Raw genomic sequence first — 15,889 nt, 5'->3', positions numbered from 1 at the left:
GATTTGACACACTGAACTCTATCAGAGAAGTAGTTGGTGAACCAGGCGACGCAATAATTTGAGAAACCAAGGCTACTGAGTCTGCCGATGAGGATGTGGTGATTAACAGAGTCAAAAGCTTTGGCCAGGTCAATGAATACACAGTATTGTTTCTTATCGATGGCGGTTACGATGTCGTTTAGGACCTTGAGCGTGGCTGAGGTGCACCCATGACCAGCTCTGAAACCAGATTGCATAGCGGAGAGGGTGCGGTGGGATTCGAAATGGTCGGTAATCTGTTTGTTGACTTGGCTTTCGAAGACCTTAGAAAGGCAGGGTAGGATGGATATAGGTCTGTAGCAATTTGGGTCAAGAGTGTCACCTCCTTTGAAGAGGGGGATGACAGCAGCTGCTTTCCAATCTATGGGAATCTCAGACGACACGAAAGAGAGGTTGAACAGGCTAGTAATAGGGGTTGCAATAATTTCGGCAGATAATTTTAGAAAGAAAGGGTCCAGATTGTCAAGACCAGCTGATTTGTAGGGGTCCAGATTTTGCAGCTCTTTCAGAACATCAGCTGAATGGATTTGGGAGAAGGAGAAATGGGGGAGGCTTGGGCGAGTAGCTGTGGGGGTTGCAGTGCTGTTGAATGCAGTAGGGGTAGTTAGGTGGAAAGCATGGCCAGCCGTAGAAAAATGCTTATTGAAATTCTCAATTATAGTGGGCTTATCGGTGGTGACAGAGTTTCCTATCCTCAGTGCAGTGGGCAGTTGGGAGGAGGTGTTCTTATTCTCCATGGACTTTACAGTGTCCCAGAACTTTTTAGAGTTTGAGTTGCAGGAAGCAAATTTCTGTTTGAAAAAGCTAGCCTTGGCGTTTCTAACTGCCTGTGTGTATTGGTTTCTAACTTCTCTGAAAAGTTGCATATCGCGGGGTCCATAGGGGTATCAGGTAGGTATGCCCAATTTCAGGGCAGTTATATTGTCTGACAATTGAACCAGTGCTTTATTTTTTAAGAGCAAGGCTTACTGGTTTCTCTGTGATTGCACTGTCTGCGTATGCAGATGATGTGACTGTTTTCATTACAGGGGGTGAGGATGTTAAGGTTCTCTCAAATGCTCTGGATGTGTATGAGGGGGCCTCCTCAGCTAGAGTTAATTGGGAAAAGAGGGAATCTCTGTGGGCAGGTCAGCTTCAGATGGGGTCCGCTCCACGGTTACCAGGGGGGCTTCAGTGGGGCAGAGATGGGATGAAGACTGTTTTTTTTTTCTTGGCTCCGATGCCTTTCAGAAAAAGAACTGGGAGGGTGTAGTGGAGAAAGTGTGTGCCAGACTGCCAAGGTGGAATTGTGTGCTACCCCAGCTGTCTTATAGGGGAAGGGTATTGGTAGTCAATAATCTAGCTGCCTCTACCCTGTGGCACAGACTAATGATTTTACAGCCACCGGGGGTCTGATACAAGAGCATCAGAGGACCATTGTCAATTTCTTTTGGTCTGGACAACATTGGATTAAAACTGCGGCCCTGTACCCTACTGCACGAGGGTGGGCAAGGCCTGGTGGACATTTCTTCCAGGATCATAGCTTTCCAGCTTCAAGCAGAACAGAGACTGTTGTACTGTGACGGTTCTAGCTGGGTCAACACAGCCTATACATTGATGAGAAGAGCAGGCTGTTTGGGCTTAGACAAGCATGTTTTCCACTTAAAGCTAGAGGGGGGTGATTTGTCTGGCTTGACTCCATTTTATGAGTCTGTTATGCAGGCTTGGAGAGTTTTTGTCAAGTCCCGTAAGGCCTGCACGCCACCAGGGATGTGGCTTTTTGAAGAGCCTATTTTTTACAACACTGCCATCCAGTCCCATGCTCTGGGTTCAGCCAGCCTACATTCATATCTGTTAGGTGTGGGGTGTACCAAGCTGGGTCATCTGATGTGGAGCAGGAGCAGATCGTTGGAGGAGCTGGGAGAAAGAGCGGGGATCCAATCACCTCGTCTACTGAGGAAGGTCGTAGCTGAGGTCTGTAATTCCTTGACATGTACTTCATCGGCAGTATGTAACTGACACTTCCAATTCTGATCGGTGGACGTAGGGTCTGGATTATGTGTTCTCTGTGTTGAATTTTAGTGCTGTGGCGGGGCATTTGAGGAGGACGTCTGGATGCTGCTTTCCTTCGATACCTCGGAGCTGGGGGAGTTCAAGGCGGTGGGGAAGAAGGCCATGTACAATATCTGTGTAAAAGTGTCCCTTGCTTCTTCCCTGGAATGGATAAAATCGACGAGGTGGGCGGGTGTGTTTGGTCCAGGTGCCTCCCCAAAAGGCTGTTGGTGGTCTTTATATAAACTGCCTATTGATAAGAGGACAGCTGACCTCCAATGGAGGATAATACATGGAGACAGAGCCACCAATATGCATCTGGTACATCTGGATCCTACTGTTGGGGAGGGGTGTCCATTCTGTGCTGAGTCTGAAACTCTGGCACATCTGTTTTTACAGTGTCCCAGGTTGGTCGGAATGATTGACCTCATCACTAGCTGGTTCTCAGCTCTGGGAGAGGTTTTCTCTTCCCAACAGTTTATATTTGGGCTAAAGTACAGGTTTAGTTGAAAGTGTGTAGTTCTTCTACTTAACTTTGTGTCAGGGGCAGCTAAATTAGCAATCTGGAAGACACGAAAGAACAGTATTCAGGGACAGGGGTCTGTGGATGTGGTGGGAATGCTGGAGGGGATGTTGGCAGCGAGACTGAGGGTTGAGTTTGCCTATTACAAAATGGTTAACAATATTGATCTGTTTATGAGTATATGGGTATTCAGAGGCTGTTGTGTTTAGTTACTGTGGAGGAAGATTTGGTGTCATGTTTTTAACTGATGTGTAACCATGGTTTTGTTTGAGTGTTTATTGTGTTGTGGGTTCCCAGACCCAATAAAGATTATTTAAAACTCAAAATTCTCTCTCTCACACACACACACACACTCTCTCTTTCTCCAACTCTTTCCCTCAATCATTTAAAATTCTTGGGATTGTCTGGAGAACATATTCCAGTCTAGGTCACACAATTTTAGAGTTCTGCACTGTTTGATAATGTGCATAAATAAATATGTCAGTCTTACCCAGCATGCAACGGGAAGAAACATTGGCAAGCTAATACAGCTCTCTGAGAAACAGTGACTTCAGAGTGAGAGAAAGAAAAGATAAAACAGACCAAGAGAAAATACAAAAAAAATGAAAAAGCAGCACTGAAAGAGAGGGAGAGAGGGCATAAGACAAAGATAGAAAAAAGAAGGAGAGAGAGAGAGAGAGAGAGAGAGAGAGAGAGAGAAAAGACAGAAAAATGGAGTGTTGCTGTGCTGGTCACTGCAGAACAGTAAGCGAGAGCCACGTCAGCACAATAAAAGGGGGAAGAGTGGAACCCCCCTCCTCCCTCCTCTCCCTCCGTCCCTCTTTTTTCCCCCTGACTCTCTCCATCCTCCCACTCCTTCCAGGCCTATGAATTTTATTGGAGTATAATTCCCACTGAATCTGAATATGAGGTTTCCAAAATGGAAGAATTAGTATGCTTCTCTGACTGTCTGCCCCCCTTTTTCTTTCATTCTTTTCTTTTTTATCATGTCTGAATTAGAACGAAATCCATTTTTATTCAACGCAGATGTGCACAGTTGGAACAGACGTGAGGGGAATCGTAAAGAATAATCAAGAGAGAGAGAGAGAGAGAGAGAGAGAGAGAGAGAGGGGGAGAGAGAGAGAGAGGAGAGAGAGAGAGTGTGAGATTGTGTTTCGTATCCTACCACTTAAAATGAAGTATGGTGTTATGCTGAACTAATCATCTTTCTTTAGAATATGTTGGCTTTGGATCAGCATACATAACAGCCACTCAACAACGACTCTGCTCCCAAACAAATATGTCAGGTTGGAGGCAGAACCGTTCATGTAAGGCCAACAGGCGTGAAACAGCCAAAACCTGGCAGGTCTATAGTTTGGCTACATTTTAATCAGAGCTAATGCTTACTGAAGTGAATTATGGTGCATGAAGGCCTGAGAGAGGTGGCGGTAGAAGGCTGTTTGACAGCCTGGTGTGCATGTGTGAATGTGTGTGTGTGTGTGTGTGTGTGTGTGTGTGTGTGTGTGTGTGTGTGTGTGTGTGTGTGTGTGTGTGTGTGTGTGTGTGTGTGTGTGTGTGTGTGTCTATGTGTGTGTGGGAAGAAGGAGGGTCCATAGCGGGAGGTGAGGCTGCACATTTGGCCCAACACATTTGCAGCACTGTAAGCTATAACTCATAGCTCCAGATGACCGACAACGATCATGATGTAATGGCCAATAAATCAGATCCCTAGGTGGAAAGAGAGCAGAGGGGAAGGGAGGAGCGGTGTCGGCCAGGGGGTAGGTTTAGAGAGCGGAGGGGAGGAACGGGCCAGGTGGGAGGAAAAGGGACAGATCTTATGGGAGTTTTACTGCAGTCTGGGACATTCCATCCATGACAGGACATTACACCAGTGATTTAACCAGTGTTCTATTATTGATTAGGGGTCAACGAGTTCATAGGGGTCAACACCCAGAGGTAGGGGAGAGGCCACATGCAACCAATAGGAACAGACTTAGTAGAGGAGAGGCCACAAGTAGCCAATAGGAAGAGACTTAGTAGGGGAGCAGCAACACCAGTCAGGAAGAATCTTCCTGTAAAAGCTAAACGCATTAGATGATATTTGAGTAAACAAGGCAATCTGTACATTGGAGTAGAGGGAGGGATGATCTCGAACAGAAGAGATACAGTAATGTACTTGAGGAAAACATGAAAAGAAAGTAACAGGTATCATTTAAGTTCAGAGGTTGAAGGAGATCAACGAATCAGTGAACGGTCATGATCAGGTACTTACCAGGGTACAGCTGTTTGGTGGGGGCGCTGAGCTGGGCTTCTTTGGATACTCTGTAGGCTACATCGGCTCCTTTTGTTGACTTCCTATGCGCACAGAAACCTGTGGTTTTAGTAACGCCTTCAGGTAAACTGGGAAAATCTAAAATCTTCAAGAGGTCCGCTGGCTCCACTACGGAGAGAAAGAGAGAAGATAAATATTTTAGGTTCGACTCATATCAAACACGCTCATTTAAATTCAGACTCACACATCTTTCACAATCATCCACAGTGCTGAAAGACCCCAACAACAGGGGAGACAGTCAGTATCCATTTCAAGTAACCCAGTTACTCAGGCTGTAGACAGAAAAACCAGATCCTCCTTTCACTGGCCCAGGTGTGTCAAACTCATTATGTCTGCTGGTTTTTGGTTTTTCCTTTCAATTAAAACTTAGACAACCAGGTGAGGGGAGTTCTTTACTAATTAGTGACCTTAATTCATCAATTAAGTACAAGGGAGGAGCTAAAACCCGCAGACACCTGGCCCCCCGTGGAATGAGTTTGAAACATGTGCACTAGCCATTAGCTGGGACCTTCTTCCAGTACAGTAGGTGCACTCCAGACCCCCTCTATCTATCTATCCATTCCCCTCTCACCCCTATTCTCTCCATCCTTTTCACTGACGAGAAGAGGGTACAGTTATAGAACCAATCTAAACTGTGAGAGTGTGCCCTACACTCTAACTACAGATCTAGGATCAGATTACTGTGCCCACATTTCACATCTTAACCATTAGGGGGTTATGAGGAAGTTGGATGCTATGACGAACTACTGCCATGAACTAAGTCCATCCCTCCATCCCTTTATTCCTCCACTATACCTGCCTTCCTCTTCCTTCCCACAAACATACAATTAGCACACTCTCAGGCTGGGCCTTGGGGTTTCCTCCAGAGCACCGCAGGTGCAGGAGCAGCACGGTCGGGTCAGAACAGGTTCTGACGTTGTGGTTTGACCTCTGACTGCACGCCTGCTGGCCAAAACAACCCCAATGACCTAATGAGCCACAAACAAACAGATGTGTCTGCAGCCAGATGCTACAATGCTACGATGGCCTCAGCCTCAAGGATACTGCCCAGAGCATATAGCATAGCCCCAGTACTGCTCGGAGCACAGCCACACACTATGGGAGAAGGGATGGACCATGTACAGACAACATAGGGACAGGGTCTAACTGGGGCGTAGAGGGAGGCCAGTACAAAAGGGAGGGGTTTGAATGTTGGAAAACGACAGCTGGAGCAGTTTATGGCATGGTTTTAAGAAGAAAAAAAACAAAGACAAAAGCACACATTCTCTGGCACTCTGTTTTTGCATTCTTGTGTTCTGTTGAACCACTCCAGTTGGACTGAGAAAGGCACACTTTAAACACACACACACACACACACACACACACACACACACACACACACACACACACACACACACACACACACACACACACACACACACACACAGGTAAAGCAGGAAGGATCAGGTGTCAGGTCAGCCAGGACCACACACATTTACTGAGGATGTTCAGAGAGGAGCTTTCAATAGCTCCATCCATCTGGAGAGAAAAGGGTGGCGGGATGGAGGGATGGATGGAGGGAGGGAGGGAGGACGGGAGGGAGTGAGGGAGGGAGCGCGGGCACTCTTCCCACTGCCCCATTACTTCATCCATCTGGAGGTCATTACAGTCTCTCACATGCAGCGCAGATCAATTCAAATAAACCATTCAACAGCTAAACAAAATGACAGATCCAAATTCACTACAGATCCACATGACCATGGATCACCATCCATCATAACCTCCACTTTACTGCTGTTAATATCAGGCAGTATGCATTGCAACACTGTCAGCTAGCTACAGAAAGATTTGAAAATGTGATTTTGATGATCTATATTCCACGCTGTGTAGTGTACAGTCTCTGATTCTGAACAGATATCTGACCCAAATCAAACAGCTCACACGCACAGCTCGCTATGTTCCCAGACCCACACATATACTGGATGTAAACACACCTAATGACACTCGTGCTCCCACTTGGGTAGGTCATATCAACAGAGAGAGGGGGGGAGTGAACTCTCTCATATGGGTGTGTGTAGACCATTAAGAGGAAAATACATGGGATTGGAGTCAGATGAAAGAATGTGAACTAAGTGGAGATTCATTCGCCAACTCCCTCTCTTTTTTCCTGTCTTTTCCTGTCTCTCTTTCTCTCCCTCCCTCATTATCCGGAGCCTTCCCTTGCTTCCTCTATGAGCTGGCCCTCTCCTCTCTTCCTGTCTTCAATCGGAAGACTCTAATTATCTAACTACATAATTGTCTTTCCATCCAAATGTGAGCAGCAGCTGAACTCAACACATTATCCCAAAGCTAGGGGGAACATATTTGACAGGTGCACCAGATGACTTTGTCATATCTGGGGGAAGGTCCATCACCTACCCCCTACCCCTCCCTGCCCACCCTCTCTCTAAGACATTCCAGTATGAGAACAAGGCACCCCTGCAACAACAACATACCACAGAATGACAGAGCCTCTTGAAGTAGTTGAATGGCCTAAACAAAGCCACTGCTTTGTCTCTCATCATCAGCTCATAATGGAGTGAGTGATACAATGTACCCAGCAGCTAGAGAATGACTTTCACTGGCCATATTGACAGACTGAAATTAGATAGCTTGTCCTAAAGATCTCTGCTAGGGTTGGACAGTTCCCACTGTCAAAATCAAGTGAAACAAACTTAAATCAACACTAGCCAACTACTTAAAATGGAAAAACATCTTAAAACTAAACTGAAGGAAAACTGTAAAACAAACAGTGATTATTATTGCAGGTATTTAAAGTCACCTTTCTCTTTCTCGACAATACCTCTGTAATCCTGTCCACATGAGTCCCCAGAGGACAGACTGTATCTACGACAATAGAAAACTCAGTAGATGAATAAACCTGCTGACTCTCCTTTCTCTAGTGCTGTTGGGAATGCTGCCTGGCATTTCCATCCTGCTCCCAGTCACTCCCATACCACCACACTGTTAATCCTCAACCTGACAACAGGTCCTGTATGGCTCAGTTGGTAGAGTGTGGTGCTGGCAACGCCAGGATTGTGGCTTTGATTCCCAGAGCCACCCACACATGACTGTAAGTCGCTTTAGATAAAAGTGTCTGCTAAATGGCATACATTATCAACAGCCCAGAGTCTGTCGGTCTCCTGGGAAACCCAGCCACAAGGCCCATGGGATACTGGAGGCCTATAAGGGTGGAGGTAGAGAGGAATGAAACCACACCACAGCCACCACAGAAGAAGAACATTGACGCACTCTTAGGACCACGAGGCCCCAGCCACTGGGCACCACATCAAGACAGGACTGTCACACACATAGACATGCACACACAGGCGTGTGGACACACATTCATTCACATATTTTACACACGGCTCATGCAGGCACACACAAACATACTGTATATGCATAAATCATGAAGCAAAGAGTATAAAGTTCTTTAATACATAGAAAAAGACACACACACTCCTAGGCTTTCCTCCTTCAATCTAATGTAACCCCCACCAGGATCAATAAATATATTGCATTAGATTAAAGAACTTTATACTGTCTCTCTCTCTCCTGATTATACAGTGGCTGAACACAGCGACCTCTGTCTATGAAGTCAACCCTCAAGTCTAACTGATGGGAACTAAAATTACAGTCTGAAAACACCAAAACCCACTGAGGTCTCATAGTAACAACAGGCTTAACTTAGGGCCTTGTGGTAGGAGGAACGTTGCAGATTACATCAAATCACTTAGGAACTTGTGGTAGGAGGAACGTGGCAGACTACATCAAATCACTTAGGGCCTTGTGTAGGAGGAATGTGGCAGACTACATCAAATCACTTGGAGCCTTGTGTAGGAGGAATGTGGCAGACTACATCAAATCACTTAGGGCCTTGTGTAGGAGGAGTGTGGCAGACTACATCGAATCACTTAGGGCCTTGTGGTAGGAAGAACGTGGCAGACTACATCAAATCACTTAGGGCCTTGTGTAGGAGGAACGTGGCAGACCTCATCGAATCACCTAGGGCCTTGTGGTAGGAGGAACGTGGCAGATTACATCAAATCACTTGGGGCCTTGTGTAGGAGGAATGTGGCAGACTACATCAAATTAGTTAGGGCCTTGTGGTAGGAGGAACATGGCAGATTACATCAAACCACTTAGGGCCTTGTGTAGGAAGAACGTGGCAGACTACATCAAATTACTTAGGGCCTCGTGTAGGAGGAATGTGACAGACTACATCAAATCCCCTAGGGCCTTGTGTAGGAGGAACGTGGCAGATTACATCAAACCACTTAGGGCCTTGTGTAGGAGGAACATGGCAGATTACATCAAACCACTTAGGGCCTTGTGTAGGAGGAACATGGCACATTACATCGAGTCACCTAGGGCCTTGTGTAGGAGGAATGTGGCAGACTACATCAAATCCCCTAGGGCCTTGTGTAGGAGGAACGTGGCAGATTACATTAATACTCACTGACTTACAGTATGATCACTATAGGTTAATCTATCCAACGTTATGCAAGTATTTTAAAGTAATTAGTGGCTGGTGAATGTCGTATGTCTCAGATTGCCATTCTAGTAACCAGCCATATCCTCCATTCTAGTGACCAGCCATATCCTCCATTCTAGTAACCAGCCATATCCTCCATTCTAGCGACCAGCCATATCCTCCATTCTAGCAACCAGCCATATCCTCTATTCTAGTAACCAGCCATATCCTCCATTCTAGCGACCAGCCATATCCTCCATTCTAGCGACCAGCCATATCCTCTATTCTAGTAACCAGCCATATCCTCCATTCTAGCGACCAGCCATATCCTCCATTCTAGCAACCAGCCATATCCTCTATACTAGCGACTAGCCATATCCTCTATTCTAGTAACCAGCAATATCCTCCATTCTAGCGACCAGCCATATCCTCCATTCTAGTGACCAGCCATATCCTCCATTCTAGTGACCAGCCATATCCTCTATTCTAGTAACCAGCCATATCCTCCATTCTAGCGACCAGCCATATCCTCCATTCTAGCGACTAGCCATATCCTCCATTCTAGCGACCAGCCATATCCTCTATTCTAGTAACCAGCCATATCCTCTATTCTAGTAACCAGCCATATCCTCTATTCTAGTGACCAGCCATATCCTCCATTCTAGCGACTAGCCATATCCTCTATTCTAGCGACCAGCCATATACTCTATTCTAGTAACCAGCAATATCCTCCATTCTAGCGACTAGCCATATCCTCCATTCTAGCAACCAGCCATATCCTCTATTCTAGCAACCAGCCATATCCTCCATTCTAGCGACCAGCCATATCCTCCATTCTAGCGACCAGCCATATCCTCCATTCTAGCGACCAGCCATATCCCCTATTCTAGTAACCAGCCATATCCTCTATTCTAGTAACCAGCCATATCCTCTATTCTAGTGACCAGCCATATCCTCCATTCTAGTAACCAGCCATATCCTCTATTCTAGTAACCAGCCATATCCTCCATTCTAGCGACCAGCCATATCCTCTATTCTAGTAACCAGCCATATCCTCCATTCTAGCGTCCAGCCATATCCTCTATTCTAGTAACCAGCCATATCCTCTATTCTAGTAACCAGCCATATCCTCCATTCTAGTAACCAGCCATATCCTCTATTCTAGTGACCAGCCATATCCTCCATTCTAGCGACTAGCCATATCCTCCATTCTAGTAACCAGCCATATCCTCTATTCTAGTAACCAGCCATATCCTCCATTCTAGCAACCAGCCATATCCTCCATTCTAGTAACCAGCCATACCCTCCATTCTAGTGACCAGCCATATCCTCTATTCTAGTGACCAGCCATATCCTCTATTCTAGTAACTAGCCATATCCTCCATTCTAGTAACCAGCCATATCCTCCATTCTAGTAACCAGCCATATCCTCCATTCTAGTGACCAGCCATATCCTCCATTCTAGTAACCAGCCATATCCTCTATTCTAGCAACCAGCCATATCCTCCATTCTAGCGACCAGCCATATCCTCTATTCTAGTAACTAGCCATATCCTCCATTCTAGTAACCAGCCATATCCTCCATTCTAGTAACCAGCCATATCCTCTATTCTAGTGACCAGCCATATCCTCTATTCTAACGACCAGCCTTATCCTCTATTCTAGTGACCAGCCATATCCTCCATTCTAGTAACCAGCCATATCCTCCATTCTAGTAACCAGCCATATCCTCCATTCTAGTGACCAGCCATATCCTCTATTCTAGCGACCAGCCACATCCTCCATTCTAGCAACCAGCCATATCCTCCATTCTAGTGACCAGCCATATCCTCCATTCTAGTAACCAGCCATATCCTCCATTCTAGCAACCAGCCATATCCTCCATTCTAGTGACCAGCCATATCCTCCATTCTAGTAATCAGCCATATACTCTAATCTAGCGACTACAACTTCATAGGGGTGTCTATGGTCGCTAATTATAAGATACCCCATCCTTAAATAACCCATATACGTAATAAAAGTCCTGTCCAACTCCAGTCTGCAGTTCCTCAAGCCAATCTCAATTACATATTCTTTGCGTTCCTCGCCTCCTTTTTAAAATCCATTGGAGGAAAAAACCAGAGGTCCCTCCGCTCTGACCTTCCCCTCCAATGGGATTTAAGAGGAGAGAGGACGCTAGTATGTCATTGAAATTCTCCCGAGGTGATATCTGACCCTGTTGACTTAGAAGCACGTGTCTCTTTATTTGGGCTTAGCTAGGCAGGGTCGGGATGAAAGGGTTGTTGGCTTTCACTTCACTCAAATGTAAAGACGTCTACTCTACTATAATAACTACAATGAGCAAACAGCTAGTACAAGCTAACATTAGAAACTGGCAAATTAGCTGCAATGAGCTAACAGCTAAAGTTAGTTAACAGCTCTATACTTAGCAAACAGCCACAACAGATGCCACTGACAGCTGCAATTAGCTCATGACTGCAATTATGTTAGCAAACAGAGTGAATGGCTTCATTGGAGAGACCAACTAGCCATAGGACTACCTCAGTAGTAGCACTATGGGTTTGATCTGCTAAATGGCATATATTATTTGTTATTATTATTATTATAATTATTATTATATTAATAATATATTATTATTATAATTATAGTATTATTATATTATATTATTATATTATAAGCAATTCAATAATACATCATCTAAATCGGAAATGACACCCTTTTCCCTATATAGTGCAATATGAGTCACATGGTTGCAGTGATTGGAGACGAAAAGGAGGAGGAAGAGGAGGGGGTGGAAAAGGAGGAGGAATAGGAGGATGAAGAGGAGGAGGAGGAAGAGGAGGAGGAGGAAAAGGAGGGGGAGGAGGAAGAGGAGGATGAAGAGGAGGAGGAATAGGAGGAAGTTTGGCTGTCATTAACCAGTTGATGCTAACCGTGTAGAGGCCTGTAGAGGCCTGTAGAGGCCTGTTGGTTTTGCCAGTCCTCTCTGACACAACCTAATCCTATAAAGATCAGCAGCTTTTGGTGAGGAAACCGTTGTCACCGGGATACCCTCTCTCTTTCCCCTCTGCCATAATCTCCCTTTTCCTCTACCTCTACCTCTACCCATCCATCCACTCCTTTCACAGATCTCATCTGGTCTTTTCCTCTACCTCTACCCATCCATCCACTCCTTTCACAGATCTCATCTGGTCTTTTCCTCTACCTCTACCCATCCATCCACTCCTTTCACAGATCTCATCTGGTCTTTTCCTCTACCTCTATCCATCCATCCACTCCTTTTACAGATCTCATCTGGTCTTTTCCTCTACCTCTACCCATCCATCCACACCTTTCACAGATCTCATCTGGTCTTTTCCTCTACGTCTACCCATCCATCCACACCTTTCACAGATCTCATCGGGTCTTTTTCTCTACCTCTACCCATCCATCCACTCCTTTCACAGATCTCTTCTGGTCTTTTCCTCTACCTCTACCCATCCATCCACTCTTTACACAGATCTCATCTGGTCTTTTCCTCTACCTCTACCCATCCATCCACTCCTTTCACAGATCTCATCTGGTCTTTTCTCACTTTCTTCTCCTTCTTGGCAGATAGGAAAATCTGTTGTTTGTCTACTGTTTTCAAGGTATTCTCATCAGTACATGGTGGTAAAAAGGAGGGGGTGTCCTAACCCCGATCCCTATTGCACCCTAAACTAACCCCTCAGCTTGCAGCAGTAGATCACCCAGGGGGAATGGACAGGGAGAGTGGCAATAAGCTTCTTCCAGGACAGGAGGGAGAGGGAAGTAACATCTCCCCTCTGTACAGAGAGTAAACACCCTACAGCTTAGCCTTTATGGCAAGTTTTTTCTATAAGCTGTCCTGTATATGTTCGCGCAAGTTTCTGTGTGTAGATGTGTGTTTAGCCCAATTCAACAGCAGTAGTAATAACTCAAGTTCGGTAAACACACACACCTCCAAACCCCAGTCACACTTCACTCACCTCCCTCCGACCCTCCTGAGGTGGCAGTTAACCACATCCTAGCCCACAGGTATGGCTCTCAATCCCACCTTATTAAGATGAAGTGTTTGTCTAATTAGCATGGCAGCTCCCTTTGGGGGAGCAACACCTTAGGAACAGGATGGACCCTTACTGAAGATAGGGCCAGAGCTTTTCCCTGGGTAAACACAGGCTGACCACAGCCCAGAACTCCCAGAGAAGACTGAGAGAGGCGCTGTCTGTGTGAGACTGACTGGCACTGGGACTGTGCTTGGGTGGATACATTTACTCTACAGCAAAAGCATTCTATATAGCTCTCATTCTTCAATATTTAATAATCAAATTAAATTCTCTCCCTCCCTCCCTCTCTCTCTTCCCCTCTCCCTCTCTCTCTTCCCCTCTCTCTCCCTCTCTCTCTCTCTTCCCCTCTCTCTCTCTCTCTCTCTTCCCCTGTCTCTCCCCCTCTCTCTCTTCCCCTGTCTCTCTCTCTCTCTCCCTCTCTCTCTCTCTCTCTTCCCCTGTCTCTCCCCCCTCTCTCTCTCTCTCTCTCTCTCTCTCTCTCTCTCTCTCTCTCTCTCTCTCTCTCTCTCTCTCTCTCTCTCTCTCTCTCTCTCTCTCTCTCTCTCTCTCTTCCCCTCTCCCTCTCTCTCATAGCCCGTACTTGGCACACCGTGGAGCAGAGCCACATCACAGACACACATCCTTCTCTGTGCCAGTGCTTAATGACAGATTGGGGCCAATACAGCTACAGAACCTTGGATGCGGAATGGCTCTGCAACATTGAAACCGACCACAGGGTCATAGCTACAGGGTCATAGCTACAGGGTCATAGCTACAGGGTCATAGCCACAGGGTCATAGCTACAGGGTCATAGCTACAGGGTCATAGCTACAGGGTCATAGCTACAGGGTCATAGCCACAGGGTCATAGCTACAGGGTCATAGCTACAGGGTCATAGCTACAGGGTCATAGCTACAGGGTCATAGCCACAGGGGCATAGCTACGGTAGCACAGCACATAGTGCAGCCTGAAACAGAGAACAGCAGGGAGAAGATCCAACTGACACAGAACAATAACTACAACCCTGAAGTCACCCACACACACCTGGATATAACTGCCCTATGGGCCCTGGAGAAAAGTAGAGCACTATGTGAGATGTTTCAGGGAGTGCTGCAACGCCCTCAGAACCATGCTCTCCCCTCTTCCTTCTCTCTCCATTTCTCCTCTCTCCTCCTCTCCCCTCTCCGCCTCTCCCCCTGTCTTTTTACTGTCTTCAGTACCTACAGGCTGATATTGGTGCTAAATTTCCATCTACTCACACTCTCCAGATAGTCTTTATGGTACTGTATAAGTAGTGTGTGTGAAGAGACCTTCATTGTTGGCCTTTTTTATAGATCTGTTTTGCCAGACAGGCTGGCTTTGGGAGGTACTGTAGCAGCCTTGTAAGGGATAATGAACTCATAAAATATATTGTAAGTGAAAATGTATTAACATGAGATTAAAAAGCTTTACATTTCTTCACACTGTTCCTGGAGAACGTTCACAATGGGGAGAGGCTTGATGTGGTTGTCAACCCTTCTTTCACTCCCTCCCTCCCTCCCCCACTGGGCATACACTGATTGAATCAACGTTGCTATCATATATTGTTGTCTTTCCCCCCCTCCCTTCCTTGTTGTCTTTCCCTCACTTCCTTGTTGTCTTTCCCTCCCTTCCTTGTTGTCTTTCCCTCCCATCCGTGTTGTCCTGCCCTCCCTTCCTTGTTGTCTTTCCCTCCCTTCCGTGTTGTCTTTCCCTTCCTTCCTTGTTGTCTTTCCCTCCCTTCCTTGTTGTCCTGCCCTCCCTTCCTTGTTGTCTTTCCCTCCCTTCCTTGTTGTCTTTCCCTCCCTTCCGTGTTGTCCTGCCCTCCCTTCCTTGTTGTCTTTCCCTCCCTTCCGTGTTGTCTTTCCCTTCCTTCCTTGTTGTCTTTCCCTCCCTTCCTTGTTGTCCTGCCCTCCCTTCCTTGTTGTCTTTCCCTCCCTTCCGTGTTGTCTTTCCCTTCCTTCCTTGTTGTCTTTCCCTCCATTCCTTGTTGTATTGCCCTACCTTCCCTGTTGTCTTTCCCTCCCTTCCTTGTTGTCCTGCCCTCCCTTCCTTGTTGTCCTGCCCTCCCTTCCTTGTTGTCTTTCCCTCCCTTCCTTGTTGTCCTGCCCTCCCTTCCTTGTTGTCTTTCCCTCCCTTCCTTGTTGTCCTGCCCTCCCTTCCTTGTTGTCTTTCCCTCCCTTCCTTGTTGTCTTTCCCTCCCTTCCTTGTTGTCTTTCCCTCCCTTCCTTGTTGTCCTGCCCTCCCTTCCTTGTTGTCTTTCCCTCCCTTCCTTGTTGTCTTTCCCTCCCTTCCTTGTTGTCTTTCCCTCCCTTCCTTGTTGTCCTGCCCTCCCTTCCTTGTTGTCTTTCCCTCCCTTCCTTGTTGTCTTTCCCTCCCTTCCTTGTTGTCTTTCCCTCCCTTCCTTGTTGTCTTTCCCTCCCTTCCTTGTT

The 15,889-nt window shown here is 46.3% G+C and overlaps 1 protein-coding gene across 3 annotated transcripts in view; it reads right to left on the bottom strand.

Moving 5' to 3' along the window:
• The window catches only part of LOC106568813 (collagen alpha-1(XI) chain-like), a 144,430-nt gene that overhangs the window by 107,179 nt on the left and 21,362 nt on the right, over positions 1-15,889 (bottom strand). For all 3 annotated transcript variants that reach the window (XM_014139483.2, XM_014139485.2, XM_014139484.2), the window contains exon 2: positions 4,845-5,012. In XM_014139483.2, the coding sequence (XP_013994958.2) occupies positions 4,845-5,012 (168 nt within the window). The remainder of the gene's footprint in view (positions 1-4,844; positions 5,013-15,889) is intronic.

Source organism: Salmo salar, chromosome ssa01 (genome assembly GCF_905237065.1).
Source record: "Salmo salar chromosome ssa01, Ssal_v3.1, whole genome shotgun sequence".
Lineage (NCBI taxonomy): Eukaryota > Metazoa > Chordata > Actinopteri > Salmoniformes > Salmonidae > Salmo > Salmo salar.
This window is presented reverse-complemented; position numbering and strand designations above follow the sequence as displayed.